We start from the raw sequence: 20,828 nt of genomic DNA, 5'->3' as shown, positions 1-20,828 counted from the left end.
TATTATTTATATTATAATGTTATTCTTTTGTTGTGTTAGCATGTTCGAAAATTTTCTAAGTTTAGCATTTGAAGGGGCATGAGTCTTCCCCTTTCTTGCATGCCTGATTTTCGCTTCCTTTATGGTTTTTATTTTCCTGAAAAATGCCCCCCCCCTTCTCTAAAAATATCCTGGTTGCACCCATAAATATTATACTATTTATAATGATATATAATAAACTAATTCATTATATGTTAATAACAAGGCCATATCCAGGGGGAGGGTAGGGGGTCCCCCTCCGTGAAATGTTTGTCCGACTCGTTAATCCGTAACAAAAACGAATACAAACCCATTTTTGATGCGTTTTTGAAAATTTTGTTTTTGTAAATCTCCCCCCCCCTCCCCGAAAAAAAAATCATGGATGCGTTCCTGGTTTATAATATACTACATAAATAATATAATAATATACGAAATTTAATAATATGAATATATAAATGCTTATTTGTAGATTCGAGAAAACGTCACCGTTCCAAAACAAATCGAAATTATAGGAAGTGACGAAGCGAAAGTGTCAACAGCGAGTCAAATTGAAACTGTTTCCTTACCAGGTAAATAACCTGTAATTTGTTTTTTCTTTTTTTAATTCAAGTATCCAAAAAGCGAGATTTTGTGTGGTTTGTGGTTTTGGGACATCCTTAACTGTTTATTATTTGTTGCAATAAGAAACAAGAAAAGACCGGGTATATTCGCATGATCATAGTAATTACCTTTTTATGCAAAATAAAGTCTTAACGGTTTCTACGCGTATTTGAAACGGAATAAATTAAAAGAGGAAAGAAAATTCCCACGCTGCTGTAGTAACGCATCTTTGTAGAAAGTTTGGTACTTTTGTATTATCCCGAACACACTTAAGAAGTGAAGTTGAGTTAATCATAATGAAATATACCAAAATATGATGAAAATATAATACTTTATGAACAAAAATATGGAAACTACAGCAAAGAATTATGGGAAGCAGGCCACTCAAAACGCACCATATTAAATATCTAACCTAGCCACCTCAATATATTAAATATTTAATTAAATTTACCTGCATCATACTATTTCTCACTAAAACTAAGCTAATTATAACTGATTGCAAACAGACAAAACAGTTTTTCCCATATCAAACAGAGCAAAGGGTATGTTGGAGATGATACATAAGTACCGAAAGTATGTAAGTATAGTCCCTTAGGGGGGGGGTCCTCCTTGAACGCTTTGCCTAACAATATGAGTCATTGGCGTAATGCAATATCTACATATGTAAATTGTATTAATTCGCATTGTAAATCCCTAACGCGTTACTACATCCCACACTCTTGAGTGTGGTCAGGATAACTGATAAGTACCTAAGAACGAATCTTGAAACAATTCTTGATCCCTAACGGAATAATTAAAAGAGGAAAGAAAATTCCCACGCTGTTGTAGTAATGCGTCTTACGCGTTAAATTGTAGCAATTCGTAGAAAAAGAATTTTTTTGACAGAATTGCTGTTAAAGTAATTCTTCTTTGACTGAAGAATTTACGTGATCATCTCATGGGTCTATCCCTGATTTTAGGATATACTTTTCCCATTCCCCCAAGGAAAAGCATGATAAATTTCGACCTTGGTACTTCTCAGTTATTCCGACCACATTCAAGTTTTGTCTGAGTAAAACCGGTTTTTCTGTCTGTATTCGAAGATAATTAGCTTTGCCTCCGTAATATAAACTACTATACAGGCATATTTTAATTAAAATATGCGGCCTGCTTTCCATTTTTCTCTGTTGCAGTTTCCATAATTTTGTTTCTAAAGTATTGTATTTTCATAAATTTTGGCAAATTTCATTGTGAATAACCTAACTTCACTTCTTGAGTGTGGTCGGGATAACTGATAAGTATCTAAGAACGATTCTTGAAACAATTCTTGATCCCTAAGAGCTGTTTAATTAGGATCAGAATCTTCTTTTAAAAGTACTAAAAACTTTAGCGTGAAGAAAGGGGTATTGAGGAGGGAGCAGCCTCCTCCATATACAGAATAATTTCTGTTCTTTTTAATTTTTAATGTTGCTTCTTGTTTTCAGTAGAAAAAACCTTTTTTTTATATTTACAAGAATCTAATATATTTGCTGGTTTTTGCTGGATCTTTCTAACAGATTTTAAAACTTGGTTAAAAAAAGAAGTAAGTAAATTTAAAAAAAACAGCAATTATTCCATATAGGAAGGGGAATGGTCCCTTCTCAACCCCACCTATTTTTACGCAAAACTTTAACTTTTTGTCTCAGTTCTTTAAGAACTATTTCACCGACTAGCTGAAAGCATGGGGGGGGGGGGGTTTAAGAAATACTGAACAAACACTAGGGTCGTTGGTATGGAATAAGAAGCATTTTTAAACCACTACAAAATTTTTCGGTGTTTAGTTTCTGCCCTTCTCTTTACACTAGAGTTTCATGGTGTTTTATGGTGTAAAGGTTTTATGGTGTGTGGTGTTATTAAAGAATTGGGATGAAAGATCAAACTTTATTGTAAAGATTGGGTGAGGTTTAAGGAGCACATGCCTCCCCCCTGATTGACACCAATGTCTCTAAGCAGAACTCAAACGTACGTACTTGTTCCATATGTTCTTGTTAAAAAAAAAAAAAAAAAAAAAAACAAAGAAGGGGGGCCAGAGATTTCTGCCTTTTTTTTTCATTTGTCATGAAAATTAAAATTTCGATTAAATACAAATGTATTGAAATTATAAAAATATCAGCCGTCAATAGCCTTAATAGAAGTGACCTTGGAAGGGCTACAGAACTAAATCGGAGAATTATGTAAATAGGTGCCTACCACTACGAATTTCAGTTACCAGCTACTGACCATGAGGCAGGGTGTTCCATGGATGACGCCTCCCATATTGGATGGATTGTAGCCTATAATGGCTTCCAAAATCATATCTAGGGTAGTCAATTCCCTGTACGTGCAAAACGCTAACCGGGGTACGAAAAAAAAATCCTAAAAGCAATCTGAGGTGGGAGAAAGAAGTTTTCCTGCCAGTACCGACTCTGAGGGTCATGTGCCATTTCCACCAGTGGCTGGTGAATGGTGGTGACTCTCTCTTTTCTTGTGAGGGAAGTTTTATCTACCCAAGCCGGTCTGAAGCTGGTGGTTGGGGCTCGCGGAACAGGGGAAGACAATGTTGAACAACTCAACACTGCCGAGGAAGGTTCCTCTGCGACGTGGTAAAAAAAAGAGATTGAGATTGGTCGTATCTCAAAATACCTCGTCCGATTAGGTACCAGTATTCCAAAGATTGAAAAGAGTGAAAATCCTTCGGAGCCATTGATGGCGCAAAGGGCATCAAATCGGCGTTTCAGTTGCTAGGTCCTTATTTTACAGAGACAGGTAGCAGGTCTGTCACTCAACCATGCGGTGGAGCAAATCAAACCCCGGGCTCCGTAAATATGATGTTATAGTTATTTTAGGGGTGTAGGGGCAATAGACCCTTGTGATCTGAGCCTCAAATAAGTTTTGTGAATCTGACTTTTTGACTTACTTGACTTAACGCTCTTGCTCAGCAGAGTCACAAGCGTAGAGGGAACTGATTGGCAGCGCTGTCAGTCTTCTCTAAGCAGCTCTGTACAGGGCTAAGGATGGGGCCTCGTTAGGGTTGATGTTGCGGTTGAAGAGGCGTTGATTTTAACATCTGCACAATCTGCCTATAATGTGAGTCTACCCATAATAATATTAGTAACAATTTTAGTTTTAGTCAACAAATTGTCTGGATAAAATCCATTTTAAGGGCCGGAGATTAGATTAGACCCGTAAAAATCTCTTGTTTTGATATGACACTGGGCTCCAGCGCTATGACTCTCATCTTTTCAGGAAGGGTATAGAATGGTGCCAAAGTTTCTACAACAAAATTCTATAGAAACAAACTTGTCTCCTATATTTTTGTTTTACACATATAAAAAACTTCAGTAAACACAAATTTCACCCCCCCCCCCTACCTTGCTGTAATCTTGACAATAAATAGGATTATTTTAATATGAAGACCATTAATTTTTCAAGTTGAATGTATGTGGCTGATTTTTAAGTGATAAATAGTTACACGGCTAAACTTACTAAATAAATGAGAAAGAATTTCAGCCAGTGAAAAGCATATATTTATTATTTTAATATGTACCGGATTATATAGAGGAAGCATTGCAACACTTGGAAAGGCATTTGCACTGAGAGCTAAGCAGAGATCTCAGACAGAATATTTGCATTATCTTCTGATTTTCACTGTTGAAAATTGTTCTTCGGTCACTTTTTCTACGTTTTTTCTTAAATCAAAAGTATATTAGGTTAAAGGCGCAATATTCTTTTTCAGGGGAGAAGCCTCCGACCACGAAGTTACCTCCATTGACCTTGAAAATATCAGCTCCAAGCCTAATACACATTCATGCTGTTGAAGAGAGTTCAGCATCTTCTGATCCTGATCAGTTAAACAGTCAGAAGAAGGAACAACTACCTAATATCCAAATTGTAGCTGCTGTGGCAGTTGATGAGCAAACCACATTAGCAGCTATAATTCCGGATAAGCAAACCACTTTAGGATCGACAGAGGTTGCTGCTGCAGTTGAAGAACAAACCGCTGAATCACGGACAGTGGCTGCTATGGCAGTTGAAGAGCAAACCACTTTAGCAGCTACAATTCAGGGTAAGCAAACCACTTTAGGATTGGCAGAGGTTGCTGCTGCAGTTGAAGAACAAACCGCTGAATCAGGGACAGTGGCTGTTGATCAACACACCACCGAAGCAGCTGCAATGCAAGATAGCACTAGTGAGCCAGTTGCTGACCAAACTAAACTGCTTGAAGGTAAACCTAAAACAGAACCGGTATTTCCAATTATCCTTGATACTATCTCAGAATCAAGCTCTGAGCCAACAACGGCTTTTTATACAGTGTCTGAGATTGATAGTGGTGTAACAATTCCAACAGAAGAACTTATTTCAGCTAGTAATCTTGCAACTAAGTCATCCTTGATTGAAGTGATTAGTGGTGTGAAAATTTTGGATGGTCCCAATAAGACTCAGTCATCCATTGTCAAACTCACGGCCAGCAATACATCATTAAAAGCTGAAAGTGTAGTAAACATTGAAAGCGAATTTGAAAAAAAAATGGATGAGTATGAATTTGAATTGAGCACCCCTTCAAATATTCCTTTTTATGAAGACCTAGAATTTGATGCCGCTATTAAAAATAAATCAGAGGTGATAAAGGAAGATGAAATTGAACTAGCCCCAGGTATTTCTGAAGTAATTAACAAAACAGATGTTCAATCCAGTATAAAAATATCTGACAGCAATTATCACAAGTCTCAAGTTGAAAAAGTCGTGGATCTGATTACTACAGCAAATCAGAAAGAATTTATTAATACTCAAACTGAAGTCAACGTCCCGGATAATCAATCTTTTAATTTGCTTGAAACATCAAAAAACGTTACATTTGATGGACATTTGCAAGACACAACAGGTGTTGACGAAGTAGTTACAGTTTCAGAAGAAATGATGACTGTTACTAATCCTTCAAGTTTAGAGATTTTTGAGGATTTGCCATTTAGTGACAAGCCATATTTTAAACATGAAAAAACTGATAAAAATAATACAGATAAACGTATTGGAGTTGTAATACAAGACAGACATCCCTTAGAACCAGCTGATTCCTTGGATGTGAGGGTACATACAGAAACCTCTGTTGTCCCTTTTATCTCTGTTACAACAACCAGAAGCACAAGCACTGTAGCTAGAGAAGAAATTATAGACTCAATCAGTGAGAGAATTGATATCGAAAGTGAAACCCAAAAAATGACAGAAAGCACGCCACCTTTAGAAGATGTGACAGAGGAAGTGATAGGGATTCCGTTCATTAATGATACATTAATTATAGATGAAGAATTGAGTGAAATTATTGGCAACAATGGTACAGAGATATTTCAAAATGATTATGATGCTCCGCCTGAGCTTGTCACTCAACCTTTGGATGAGCAGATGGTTGAGCTAACAGAAGATCTACCTTTTTCACCAGTAGATTGCCAGACTGAACCAAATATTGGGGCTGAAATTGCCAGTGACTATGAATTTATTTTTGATAATCCGTTAAATTTTGTTAAGCCAAGCCGTTTCGATGAGAATATCCTCACAACAGAAACTGACAGTTTCGAAGCTACGGAATCAATTTTGCAGAAAATTGACTTTGAAGGTTCTGGAGATGTTCTAAATGTCCGACGTGATGTATTAGATTTTGCTATTGATGAGAATTTTGCCAATAATGAGCAAGTAATTTATCTTGGTGATCAAGGTATAATTGATCATGATGCAAGAGTAGAAAATAAGAATAGTGAATCACTTGAAACTATAACCAAGGTCTTGGATGTCATCTCAAATGATGACTCTGGTGATTCAAGCCAAGTTTCTGTAGAAGAAGGCGAGGACAGATTTATACCAAGTATAGTCAGAAACTCTGATTTTCCTATGCCTGCAGTTAGTTTAAGCAAAACAGAAAAAGAAAAAATATTAGACCAGGTAGCATCAGTAAACAGATTAGCAGAGTCTGTCGCGCAATCAAAAGAAGAGAAAATTACCCCGATTGAGGTTTCAGAAGCTCCGTGGGAGCGAAAGCCTTTTGATTCACCTCTGCCATCAGTTTTACAGTCTTTGTTTAATTTCCTAGGGGGAAGTAGAAAGAATCAAATTGAAACTAAGTCTACTATGCGAAATAAAGTGAAATCGCCTTTGGCCAACCAAAATCCGACCTCATCACCAACTACTGATCAGCCGTCTTCAAATCTTGGATCCTCTTTCGCAAAACGTATCCTAGAAGTTCAATCAAGCTCAAATGAAATCCGTACTCAGGCTCAACCTATTGTGACTAACCCACCAGCAACTACTAATGCCCGAGTTGTGTCAATGGATAAGGGAACGGCGATCATAAGGCCTCATAGTAATCTTGGATTGAACTCGGATGAGCTGCGCCGTCTGAAGCTGGGGGTAAAGTCCAGCTCTCGTTCTTGGGCCACAATTGATCAGGGTTATAAGGAACAAGGCAGATTTAATAGGGGAGATTCAGACGGAGAGTCCAGGAGTGACAGCTTTAAAAGGTAAATGTTTAGAATTTTTGTTTTTAAAAATTATTATACAAAAAAGATCCAGCTAACATTTTTTTTTTAAGAATAAATAGAATTCAAATAGCTCCATACGCCGAGAAAAGGAAGAACAACAAAAACAACCGAAAAAATAAAGGACTAATTAAAAATGAATAATGTCAAGTGCGCAAAATGATCTATATAAAAATTCACACAAATGATCGTAATGTAGCATAAAAAGTAGAATGTCCAAAAGTTAACGAAATAACCCTTATACTATCAACAGTTGGGAAAAAAGTGAAAGAGGAAAAACTGAAAAAAATAATTCAGTTATTTAGAATTCCAATTATACAAGAGAATAAACTTCTTCTGTATCATTGTGTGAAAAATTTACTGGGGTGACAACAGAGATTTCGGTAGGACTTGAACAAGGGAGGTGAGTTTTCAAGGGAGAACGAGGCAACAGGAAACACTGGTGAGATTAAATTGAAGATGCCCACGGTTATGGAAAGTACTTTTTCCAAAACTGAACGATTTTTTTTTGTCCTTCTCTTTTTCGCTAACCAGATTGGCTGTGCAAAAAAAGAGATATAAAGGACTTTATTTTCAATAAAAATTATTCTTAGGCATGTTTTTTGGAATTCGGATATCCAATGTCAGTTCTGATTTATTCATTTCATTTTTGTTCTAGTTAATTTTATTTTTTTCGATTTTGTCATTTTTTAGTAGACAATATGTAATAAGAAATACGTTAAAACGATATTAATCTGTAAAATCTAATGTGTCATAAGCGCCAAAGGCCAAAATTCGCACAAAATAGAATCTGAGAATCTTAGACAATATATCTGGGGAGAGAGGGTGAAGTACTCAAAATTATTGTTTTTCTATACCAATTATTCTTAATCCTCCCGGGGGTTTTGGGTTCCAAACTCCCCTGAGGAAAAGTTGACCGAATATAATCTTCCACCGACACTGCCTTTCGTTTTTTGCGTCATTTACAAAGTACTGAAGGGTGTAATTAATTCAAACTTTTAATAAATTGATTAGTATTGATTAGTCAATTATATGATTATGTGAAGTTATAAAAATAGTTTGAAATTATATAATTATAATTGTGTAGGAAACCATTGATATTCTTAATAAATTGATGAACTAAAGGGGTGAACTGGTTAGGATGACCAAAGGATTAATTCCAATGGCAATCTGGTACAATACATATGTAAACCATTCTAACGCCAAATTATTCATCTATTTTTGTCAAATGCAGCTGTTTTTTTTTTGTTTTTTGTTTTTTTTTACCAAGTTACTTCATGTGTACCGCAAAATTAGATTTTTTGAAATAATAATATTTCTAGACTTAGCATAAAGCATAAGTAGCCTATAAGTTTTTGTTTTTCAAAATTTTCCGCCAGACTTCCGAGAAGAATGCATAAATGTAAAACTTATTTGGATGGTTGATTTAGAATCTAGTGCGCCATCGTCTGGGTATTCAAGATCCCCTACTTTCTACCTCGTTTTTTTCTTCTGCTCTTATGGAGTTTTTGAAGACCCAGTTAATTTTGTAGTTGAAGAGGGCTCGGGAAACTGGGCAGCGTTGCTGCACGTCAAAAGTAATTTTAAGGAGTTCTGTGAGTTCTTCATATACGCGGATATCGCTACACGTATTCTCATAGTAGGCCTTCATAAGGCTCCCACTCATTATTGTTGGGAGTCCGTCATCTAGCATGATGTCCCGTAGTAGCAGAAGAAGTACCGTGTCGAAGGCTCCTATGAAATCCAAAAGTTATTGAGGTTAGAGCGCTATGGATAGAGCCGTGGTGCAAGATGATCTCAAATGATAAAATTCTACGGTCTCTTTTGGCTCTAAATCCGTTTGTGGCAACAATGTTGAATTTCTTTAGGGCCATGAGCGAGATGTCTTGATAGTTTTCTTTAATCGTTCATATTGCCTTTCTTGAACACTGAAATAATTATTGCATCCCTCTAATCTTGGGGTAGGTACTTCCTCCTCGAGATCTTCTTGCGGATGCTCGTGAGTTTTCGTAAAATGATAGACCTATTTTATAGAGCTCTGGTGGAAATCCATTTTCATCTGACGCTTTATAGCTCAACAGTGATTCTACCGCTTCCATTGCTTTTTCAAGCTTAGGAGGGTAAATATCATGGAGGCACTTATATTTTGTTTGGGATGGTTCAGGTTCGCTGCCTGATGAGGTACCTGGTGGAGGAGACTGGTTTGATCTATTTAAAAGGTTTTGGAAGTGTTCTGCCTACCTACTCATTCTTTATTGTATGCTGGCTATTAAAGTACCGTCAACGTTTTCTTATGTTTTCAGCTATTAGATTTATTAGATTAGGTTTCCTTGAGGTCTTTAATTATCTACTTTTGCTTATGGGTGATATTTCTTCCGGCAGCTTCCTCAGTTCAGTTGCATCTCTCGCCCAGTATCTGTTCTTGTTTCTCCACGCTAGTCTGTGAGCTTTCTTCCAAAGTTGTTTCAACTCTTCCCGGTGAATTACGGGGACTTTTGACTCGTCTCTGAGCACCTGAAATGTATATATCGTTCACCACTTATTTTGGCTTTCAGCTCGTTTTTCCAGTGTCTTTGGTGCTGCTTCTTGTGTTGCTCCTTGATTTTTCGCAAAAATCTCCTACACTTTCATCTTCTACGTCGTCATTTTGATCTTGGAGAACAACGAAAGCCTGTTTCTCATGTTTAGATCGAACTCAGGTTAAATGGCTGGGATTCAGACTAAATTGCCAGCTTATTTGTATTATTTATGCTCGGGGCGTGATTTTTCCCGTCTGACACTTTCTGGTGAAGTGCGGCTTTGACAAGGCAATGATCAGAGTCATTGTTGAGCCAATATCAGCCCTTCTGTACGCCCTGCTGTCAACAACAGAGGATCTCCATTTTTTTCTATCATTAGACAATTGAGCTGTGCAGGTGTGCTACCATCTCTTGATCCCGGCGAGAACATATGCTCATTTTTTTGTTGGAAACAACTGTTCAAGAAAAACACCTTACTCTATGTTGTGAACTCAAGCAATTTCGAGTCATTCCCAGGTTGTTCACTACGTCTTTGTGGTCTGATGTTTCCATGTTCTACTGGGTCAGAATGGAATATTGAATTTGAACCTCCCCCAATCACAGGCTAGTCCCGGTTAGGACATTAGGACATTGCCGTAATTTATCATAAAAACGGTCTTTCAAGCGGTGAAGGGAGTCACGTGTAGGCATGTAGGCCTAAGCATCAACCGCGGTGACCTTGAAAAGGAGCCTTCTGTGGTTGGATGTATTCTATTTGATTAGAGATGGGATCCCAGTATGACACTGAAGATTCTATATTCTCATTGAACATTAGTCCGACACAGTGAAATCCGGTGCTACCGCTAGAGCCAGAATTACAAAAATTCCGTACATCAGCTGTTCCTATTTTACTATTCGTGGATTTTACCTTAGTCATTCAATCTGGTTTCAGTAAGGTCTAGGATGTCTTGGTTATGTCGGTAAAAGCTTTTGGCTCCCAAAGCCCGCGTTACGTCACGTTTTAACGGATATTTTAACAGATATTCCAAGTTGCATATCTTGGATTCTCCTTATTCATCTTCAGTGATGTTGTTGCTGTACCAACTCGTCCATTTTTTTAAGGTTGCCGGTATCGTAGACGCGTTGCTTGCTGGGGATACCGTAGAGTAGGTAAAGAATATAGAGAGTAATATACACTCGGCTTTCGCCCTCTGTGTGTAACGGCGGCTCACCTTACGGAGTCACACCATTGACTCTCATCCCAATTCAAAGCATTCGCTACATCAAGACTCGAACCCCCGTCCTGATGGACACATAATTAAGACCCTAGCATGTCATCCACTCGTCTAGGATGGCCATGAGCTAGGCTGATTGGCTGTGGTCCATTATTTCTATGGTGTTCCTAGGGAATTTTGTTGACAGACGGTCCCTAAGCCGTCGGTTGTTGGTGAGTGACTTTGCATGGTAATACTTACTTTGCATGGCAAAATATAAATGTTACAACTGAAATAATTAAGAATTTTTTTTAAATAATTACGGAAATATTTAAAAAAGTTGAATGCTCAGACAGATCAGTTCCTTCTACGCTCTATTTTATTTGATTGATAGTTATTTTTTTATAATTTATAAGTATGTCATGCAATTTATAGTTATTTGGGTAAGCATTGCCTTTTTCTTAAATTTTTAACTTATGACTTTCTTTTATTTTTTCTCTTCATTTCCTCTCTGTTAAATTTTTACTTTTAGGTTCTTGGGATCTTTACCATATCCACTTCGAACGGCAATGCTCAAAGGTATTCCAGGAACCAGCTCAAGAAGTATGCGTTCCTCCCTCAGAGAAGACCCAGTAGAGTGTGACTGGAGAATAAGAGTAAGTCGTGTATTTTTTGAACTGTTTAGTAGCAAATAGCGCAATAACAAATTGCTCGTAATATTCAAAAAAGAAATCAGTAGCAAGCCAAAAGATGTGTTTGATAGGGTGCACTACAAAGAAAAATAGAATAAATAAAGGAAAAAAAATGAGAGTCTTAGAATTATAGGAACTATGAATAAATATGTGGACTATACAACATATCGCGTTCGTGTTCATAAAAAAATAGAAAATTAGAAAACGTGATTTTTCTTGTTGTTCTAGGTGGGGCGCTTTAAGTTTTCTATGTGGGGTGTTGACAATGGCGATTCCAATGGGGTATTTTTCATTTCAGATTGACGCCATTTTTAACGGATTTCGGGCTCTTTTTCAAAATTCATGCAGATTTGTTATCAAAATAACATTCAGCTATAAAGACAAAAATGAATATAAAACAAATTTTTGATACGTTTTTTAAAGTTTTTTTCGTAGACCCCCCCCCCCGAAAAAAAAATCTTTTTGCCCCCCCCCTCTCTTCCCCCGAAAAAAATCCTGTTTACGGCCCTGATAAAGACTTATCGAAATGATAATTACCATTACTGAATCCGCTAGAAATGGCTATTTTTCCTCACAAAACTGTTTTTTAAACACATTTTCAAGCTTTTGGTTACTATAGGCCATGGTTCGCTCTTCACTAGGTTGCAGTGATTGCTGAATTCCTAGTGCAGTCAATCACATAAGGGCAATTTATAAAGATCCTCCAGGGTCATTGCTGGTGCTTAGAGTGTCTAATTGAAGTTTCAGTTTCTGGGTCCTTTTTTTACAACAGTAGAAAGCCTGTCACCTAACCTTGCTATTGCGGGGATGAGGCCCTTGGGCCCTCATTATCAAGCAGAGCCTCAATCCACTGCGCTACCACAGAATAATCAAAAACAGCAGAAAATAGCGTCATATATTGATCAATCAGGTCTTTATTTAACAAAATTAATAGTGGCTTTCGGATGTTAAGCGAATTATTTGAATTTTCGTTGTTATTTGTACGAAAATTGTTTTTTTTCGCTGTCTTATTTAAAAAGAAATTGCCCACTTTTCAAAATTTTTTATTTCTTTTTAAGTCAATATACTGTCTTTTAGGTACTTTTGGCGCTAGGCTCCCAACTGTAGGCTATCTTGACGAATTATCAGAAAAAAAATATTTTTTTTTGTAACTAGTTCTCAAGTGGAACATATTTACTATTATTTTAATTGTGTTCTGGCTCATTTGTTTTAGACATCTATTTATCAGAGTCCAAAGGTCAACACAATTACATTTACAAACCCGAGAAAAGTTGGATTTCTCATTGATGGCATATACAAGATCACAACACAGCTGATTACCTTAATTCAAATTTACTATAGCTTAAAGCATTTTACCAGACATCGGCACCTATAAAATATGTATTTACCTTTAAATACAAATATTTTTATTCAGAGTGTGCTAAAATTTAAGAAAAGTATACCAGGGTGAATACCACACATAAAAATCTTGTTTTGTTTCTTTATTGTCCCAAAATATTGCTGGCAACCACTAAAAAGCAAAAATGTATCATGTCATTTATTTTTAATTGCCCCTAAATAGATGTCCGTAGTGCGTCATTCATCGATAATCATTAGGAAACCCAAAAACCGCCCCAAAACTCTGTTGTCCTTTTCCAAAATTAGTAACTGCATTTTCGAGTTTTAAAGGAAACCTCAAAATAATGATTTTTCATTTCTTGAACAGGAGACATAAGGCCAATCAACATTGATATGTTACTAATAAAAGTAATTCGATAGTTCAAATTCCAGCCAATCAGAATTTTCTTAGAACTTTTCAGCAAATCAAAATTCTATGATAAATCAGTTTCACTCAAATTAAAGCTAGCTGAATCTCCGTGTCAGTAAAATGTTATTGTTGATGGGTTTATAAATGAAGACTTAGAATTTTGTTTAGGTTTTTCCGACGTCTGTTTTCTGCCAGTCTTTTGCCGTTGTTTTCTGCTTCTTCTTCAGCTGAATACGTGGTTTTGTAATTGCAGTTTCTGTATGCTCTGTTTTGGCCATGGAAAAAACCTGTGAATTCAGTTTTTACTCCTTCAACTAATTAAAATTTTTCAGGAAGCGTAAAAAATCTAAAAAATTTTACTGTGCCCCGGTCGAGATTAGAGGAAGACTTTTCCTTTACTAAAAGTCGCCTTTTTTGAGCTGATGATAAAACAACACCAAATAAAATAGTGTTAGACATGATATCCAGTGGTCTTAATTCACGCAAATTTAGGAGGGGGCAAATTTTTTATTTTTTTTCAATGTATTATTCAAAGAAGGTGGAAAACACGAATTTTCGAACTCTGGTTCACTTATTTTTATTCCTAGCTAAAATAATAAATATTTTAAATGATGATTACATATTCCAATGATTATACTGTACAGATGTGTTTTAAGTACCTAACGACCATCCTTTTTTTGTATTTTTGTTTACGAACATTTTCTTTTTTTAGACTGAGCCTGGTTTGTATATTTTGGTGACTTTCCACAACATCAGCGCTCCCTATTCGGTTGATTGCCATGGAGCTTACATCGAAATTGAAAGAGAAAGCAATGGATACGAAGCTAGATGGTGCGGTGAAAGGGTGATGACGGTAAGTTATCCCATGTGGACAATCCTTAAAGACATAGGCGCTCCCTAAAATTCAGAATAAGGGGAAAAGACCTAAAAATTTCGCCTTTGAAAGGTGTAAATCTCAGGGATTCTGTTCCCTTTCCTTTTTTGTTATTCTGAGATCCTTAGCTAAAAAAAAAGATTTCGCAAGTAATTGTGTAGTGAGTCAAGGAAAAGCAATTAAGAAATGTAGTCGACAGATTTTTTTTTAATCTCTTTCTCTCTCTCTCCCTCCCTCTTTCTCTCTCTCTCTCTCTCTCTCTCTTCTCTCTCTCTCTCTCTCTCTAGCGTGTAGTCAGCTCCGTCCCCCCAAAGGGAGGTATGTGATACTCTACCCCCCAAAGGAAGGTAAGGTGATGTTTATCGGCCACCCTATCAAATGATTGAATTAACCAGCTTTTTACACTTTATATGATTCTCTGGATAATTAAAAATTTGCATTTTTTCAACCTTTATATTCAGTCGACAGTTGGATACTCCCTCTCGCTCTCTTTCTCTATCTCTCTATCTATGCATCTGTCTATCTCTTTCTCTCCTTCTCTCTGTCGCTGTCGCTCTCAAAACATAATTTTGGCTTTATTTTACAGAAAAGTGGTAAGCCACATGTGATATTTGCTCGACGAGAGATAAGAATTACAGTGTTTGACAGCGGTACCGAAGAAAAGAAAAGTTTACTCCCCACTGGGTTCTCCGCAGACGCGGAAGGTTAGTAATAGTTTTTCTTTACTTGTTAAGCTCAATGATTGTCAAGTTCAAACTCAAGGAGCACAGACAATAAGAGGGGCTACTAAAAAAAAAGTTTGTGACTAAAAACGTTTTTGTTCTTTTTACTGGCTTAAAATTTCACACAGAAGAATTTCACATAAGGGGGATTTTTTTTTCAGTTTTGATTTTTCGGAATTTAATTTTAAGATAAATTTTGATATTATGGGAAACGTTTTCTACTGTTTATAAAAATCTAAGACAAACTGATAAGATGATTGGATGTTATTTAAGCATTGCAACCGAAAGTAAATTTGCGACCAACTGTGTTATTCTTATTCTTATAAGTTCTTTGAGAATTTTACAGAGAAGCAATCAGGTTTTAAAGAGGCAGAATTATCCAGCTACCTTTTCTAACACGCGCTTAAGGAATAAGTTGCTTGGCTTACTAAAATATGTCACAGACGTGAACCAATTACATTGAAGCACTCTTCTTTTTTTTACCGCGGAATAGTAGGAAAAAAAATTGCTCTCTTTCGCACTTTAGTATAAGCATTTTATTTGTCGTTTCAGAAATAATTATTAGTAATTTTTAATATTATTCAGAAATTATTGACGTTGTTACGCAAAAAAAGTTGCCTAAAATTTTCTTCGGGGGGGAGATATTCAAGGGAAAGATCTGTCTCTTTGTTTGTCTTGTTCAGTATAGCATCAAAGATAACAAAAAATACCTTGTTTGGTATTTTTATTGGAAAATACCTGTTTTTGGTATTTTCTTTGAAAAAATTGCCCCCCTCCCTAGCTTTGAAAAATTCACTTTGTCCACCCACATCTTCTTGAACTGTTGCCACTGGATAGAACGAAAAGTAAATTTTTGATGAAAATCTCATCAGAATCCTTAAATGACTGATCAGAGTAGAATGAAGAAATATGTTTGCAAAAAAATCCCTAAAATATGAGATCAAAGCCCCAAAATTTTCATTAAAATTGTTTTCTATCAAAAGACGTAAGATCGCAGCACATTGATTTGCTAAAAAAAAACGGGATTTATTCGTGTATATCGTTGTCATTTCAATTACAACTGCGAATCATAATTAATAAATATACGAAAATGAATTTCTAAATACAAGAAAAGGGAAAGAAAAAATTCGCCAAAGAAAAGACTTCTTCAATTCTTCATTGTCTTCATTGTCAATCTTCATTGTGATATCTTCAAGCTACAGCTCAACAGAAATAAGCGTGAAATGCTATCATTGAGAGACGAAATAGAAGAGGTGTGTGTGGGAATCCCGAGAAAGGAAAAAATTTAAATCTTGGGTATGTTTTTTCAAGTTGGAGCCGAGGAGAAAGTAAAAATGGGATAAAGACATTATCGAAATTCAAAATGCCTTTAGACAAGGACATGGAAGAGGTCTGACTATTTATCAGAAAGCTCATTATATAAACACTTCTGCATGCCAAGTATTATAGTATCTTTCAACTGTTTTACAGTTCAAAAAGACACATATAAAGCAAATTGTGAGTGCAATTTACCAGTTAATATGGAATGAAAAATTTCCACCTAAATTGAAAACAGACAATATATTCATAAATAGAAAGTCATGGAGGCCTTCAGGTCATACATGTGGAATGTAAGATGAAAGAACTTTTCATTAGGACAACGTTGGAACAAGTGACGAGGAAAAAATAATCACCAACAAGTGCTTGGTATGAAACATGGAAAAGAAAAGAAATATACTCCAAAATATAATCAAGCATTCGAAGAAATTTATGAAATCGAAAAATTAGGAGTGTTGCTTGAGATAAGTGGGAAAATTGACAAAGAAATACTTAAAGAATATTATGAAAAAAGAAGCAGCTTCCTCTACTAAAAATAATTGAAAATGGTAGTTATAGTGAAGAAGAGGTGGACAAAAGTTTCATACTACTAGAAAGTTGCCTGTTGCCACCAAAAGTTAAAGAACATATGTTTTTCTTTATGCATAATTTGTTACCCACAGAAGAACCAAAAGTAAAGATAAATGTGGGCTGTTGTAATGGACTTTGTAAGCTGTGCGAGAAAAAACTAGAAACGCAATGTCACGTAATGTTAGAATGTGAAAAACAAGAAGAAAATGTAGCAGGACTGAGGAATTTATTGGCAAGTGCTACAGGTAAAAAAGATGAAGTTAAATTAGAGAAAGCTTTATACCTAAAAGTAGATGATGAGGCCTATATAAGGACAATAGTGTACATAGTATTGCTTTTTTTATTGCACGTGGAAACGAAAAGAACAGCAGAAGGTAGATTATGATGTGATAAATCGTGTGGAAAGAGAGCGGAAAAGGATAAGGATTATGAAGTGTAAGAAAATTGAGGACGTGTTTGGCATAAAGTAGAAGGGAATAGTTTTTGTGTTTTGGTGGACAAGGATGTGTTGTTAGAAAAAAAGGCTTTTGTAAATACAAATTTATTGATAAAAAAAAGCTATAGAATCATGAAATCACAGAAAAAACACTGAAACTCAACAAATGGAAAAAAAAATGATTGAATATATTTTTAGGGAATGTGGAATTAGTATAGGAATTTTATGAATTTTTAGATTATAGATTTTAGTTTTGAAGTAATTTTTTTAATGATTGTTTGGGATCTATTTTATATTAGTGGAATATATTTTATATGTTGAGGGCGATACGATTCGCCTGGATTGTGAAATATTTGATTTTTGGGAATTTTTTTGAGGATTGTTGTAGCTACCCAATAACGCAAGGCCCAGGGAGAGTCGAGTGTGTTAAAATGTGATGTAATAAAAAAAATGGTGTTATTTAAAAAAAAAATTATTTATGTAAATCTAGTGAAAAGTGTTCTAAGAAAAGTGAATATATTTTAAAGTACAAAAACGTATATGCATTGTAAATTTGTATTTTACTGTTATATGTTATAGGCCTAATGAATGGGAGCAGCCCCTTGCCGCCATGGGTAGCTAGAATGAGAATTTTGAAATTGTTGCATGGTAGATTAATGGATGGAGAATCGTATGAATGAAAAAATTTAGTTTTTAGGAAAAGGTAGATAAAATGTACTAAGAGAGAAAAAGTTATGTATGCGAGGTATTATAAAAATGGAAAGCTATGGAATGTCGAGTAAGAGGTAAGATAGATAGGTAGTAAAAAAAGGAAAAGACAAAGCACAATTTTCTTCTTTGATTTTTTATTCATCCTTTGCTATGATCTGTACAAAGTAGTTTACACTAATGTTACATAATTCAGTAACAACCAGGTGCGTGCCATTGCACATACCCTATTAATATCTAAATTAGGTATTTGCATAATTAACATATTTTTCTTTAGTTTTAAGTCATGGGGTTGCAAATCGGAAATTTCATTTGAGCTCTGGAACTTCTGGTGTGAATTAATTCCTTTTTTCTTTTTATCTTTCACAGAATCATAACTTTTATAGGATTTGTATTCTTATAGAAGGCGATCGACACCAAAGAAAAGGAAGAATACAATTTTTTTTCTTTAATATCTTTTTTTAATTTACTGCTATGATGTAGTTTATATGAAAATAGACGCACACAGTTCAGAATAGATAAAATTGGAGACTGAACGGAAATGGACATTTGGCGCTTTAACAATGCTCTTATAGAAATTGAAAGCTAGATGGATCTTATAGGAATAGATTTTGCTACTAATGCGGTGCAAAGCATAACTTACTGAGTAAATAGCAAGCAGTAAGTGAATATATATTTAGAATTAATTGAAGAAAATAGCATAGGCAGCTATAGGATATTTCTATGTAACATTAAGTAGCGTTGATTGACTAAAACTCCAATAGCAAACTGACAGACTAAAACTCCGGCTTGTATACTGCAATTACCAGAAGTTTTTCTTTCCATACCCGCTCTACGAGAGAAACGCATTCGGTCTAAGGTCTCAAGATATGGTAGACCCAATTGTCGTTGTGCCGTCTACGGCAACAAGTGCTGAAAAAAAAGACGTTGGAAACATTGTTCGGGTTTTTGCCTCTACATCTGATCTACGAGTGTGAATGAAGAAGTTACTACATAATTTTGTTCTTTGATATTGAGCATTCTTGTTTTTTTCCCCTTTTCTTCTTTTGTATTACTCCGCTTTTTCTCTGTTTTTGTATGAGCGGGCAAAAATAAAATTATTATTATTATTATTGTTTTTATTTCTTAGCGACTTCCACTCTTATCCATTCAGTGGTATCAATTGAGGATGGGGTATTTCCCTGACTGTGTATTGCCACTGAAAGTCTTGCGTGTGGTCACTTTATTAAATAAGTAAAGAATTGGAAAGCCGATATAATTAATTTGCAATGCTTGAAAAGCAGTGTTAATTTTAATAATTACTTTTTAGAATTAGAATAATTTTAGAATTATTTAAGCGTGATAATGTTAAAGGGTAGAAGTGTTGATATTTCCACAACATAATATTTTGCCTTTTTCACAAATGATTTTAGAACAGGTATATTTTTATATTGGCAATTATATGTTTTGATATCGCTATGACCCTTACGAAAGGACGTATTTCAATGTTATTTTAAAAATTATTTTGAATTATTCAATTTTAACTACTCAATTTATCTTTAACAATCATTTATGTTATTTAATTAAATTAAATAATTTAAAAGTTATTTTTAAAGACTTATTCATAACTAAAACTCGTTGAATTTTGCAAATCTTTGTATGCTTCATAGAATATAGGAGAGATCAGCTAGGCTCCAGGATTGACAAGTTCCCTGGATGACTTGACATCGGCTGTGCTTCCCAATTGAATTTTCATATTCCTGATTTTTGTGCTCAAAGGATAAAATATATCTTGAGCTAAATATCTGGCATTATAAAATTGTTTGCCCCTAGCAGAAGAACCTGTTTGAGTGAAAGGCTTAAAAAGAGAAAGTATTGCGCACACTATTATGCATCTTCCCCCCAAAACAGAATTTGAAGCCCCCCTCCCCTACCCCCAAAAAAATCCTGAATTTGTCATCGACTAAAATTATGAAACTGGAAAAAAAGAAATAATCTTAATGCACAAAAATATTTAGTGGTAAAGGAAAACTTTATACATAATAATACCATATAACATATATTAAAATTTATATTAAATAAAATATTTAATAACATGTAGTAAGTTTTAAATGATCAAATTAAGTGCTGCCGCAAATCTTTTAGTATGCTTTGGTATATAGTTTTTCATTTGTCACTAAAAATTTTATATTTCAGCAAACTGTCGTAGCTAGCTCAGAGATCAGGAGGCCTAAGGTTCAACTCTCATCAAAGACAAGTTATTTTATAGTGACTTTTGTCATTTATTATGACACAAAAATGGTATTTTTGGGCGACAGGATGGTATTTTCTTGAAATCCACTTAGGGCATTTTCGGGCGACACGATGGTATTTTCTTGAAATCCAGTTAGGGCCACTTTTGCAATCTGACTGAATGAAATGTTTTGTTTTGTTTTCTTATTATACAATTTTTCTCTAATTGCTCTTTTTCTTCCAGTGGTTGATCTCTTTGACGCCGTGCAGTATATGGATTTAAAACGTTCAGGATCATACAGCAGCGTTCGAAGATTAAATGGCTGAAAGTTCCTATTCCTTAGGATGTGAAAATATGTGCCAGACAAATTTTGTTGTTTTGATATTTGGGAGGTGGAGGTATTTTTGTATCTTTGTTTTCCGGAACGTAAATAAAATACTCTAGTCGTCTTTATATTACATATTATAGAGATTTAATGATATGATTCTAATAATATTATTATTAGAAAATGTAATAATGTTAATGTTAAATATAATAATATAATAATGAAATATAATAATAATATTAGGTACTTGTCTGTTATAGCGCCTTTGTATATAGAAGCTAAGTAGAACCAGTTCCTTCGTTAGTTTCTTTTAGCTTAGCGTGAGACAAGACTGAGAGAAGTGACAGAATAGATTGGAAATATATAATTTGGGC

At 35.1% G+C, this 20,828-nt stretch overlaps 1 protein-coding gene across 1 annotated transcript in view; it reads left to right on the top strand.

Moving 5' to 3' along the window:
- Positions 1-20,582, top strand: part of LOC148943726 (uncharacterized) — a 54,910-nt gene extending 34,328 nt beyond the window's left edge. The window contains exons 3-8 of the mRNA XM_089101481.1: positions 488-587; positions 4,352-7,121; positions 11,384-11,507; positions 14,003-14,143; positions 14,751-14,868; positions 20,373-20,582. Coding sequence (XP_088957607.1) covers positions 488-587; positions 4,352-7,121; positions 11,384-11,507; positions 14,003-14,143; positions 14,751-14,868; positions 20,373-20,455 — 3,336 coding nt within the window. The 3' untranslated portion in view covers positions 20,456-20,582. The remainder of the gene's footprint in view (positions 1-487; positions 588-4,351; positions 7,122-11,383; positions 11,508-14,002; positions 14,144-14,750; positions 14,869-20,372) is intronic.
- Positions 20,583-20,828: the final 246 nt, after the last annotated feature.

The sequence above is a fragment of the Artemia sp. Qi Xiang Cuo genome, chromosome 15 (genome assembly GCF_049724085.1).
Source record: "Artemia sp. Qi Xiang Cuo chromosome 15, ASM4972408v1, whole genome shotgun sequence".
NCBI lineage: Eukaryota > Metazoa > Arthropoda > Branchiopoda > Anostraca > Artemiidae > Artemia > Artemia sp. Qi Xiang Cuo.
This window is presented reverse-complemented; position numbering and strand designations above follow the sequence as displayed.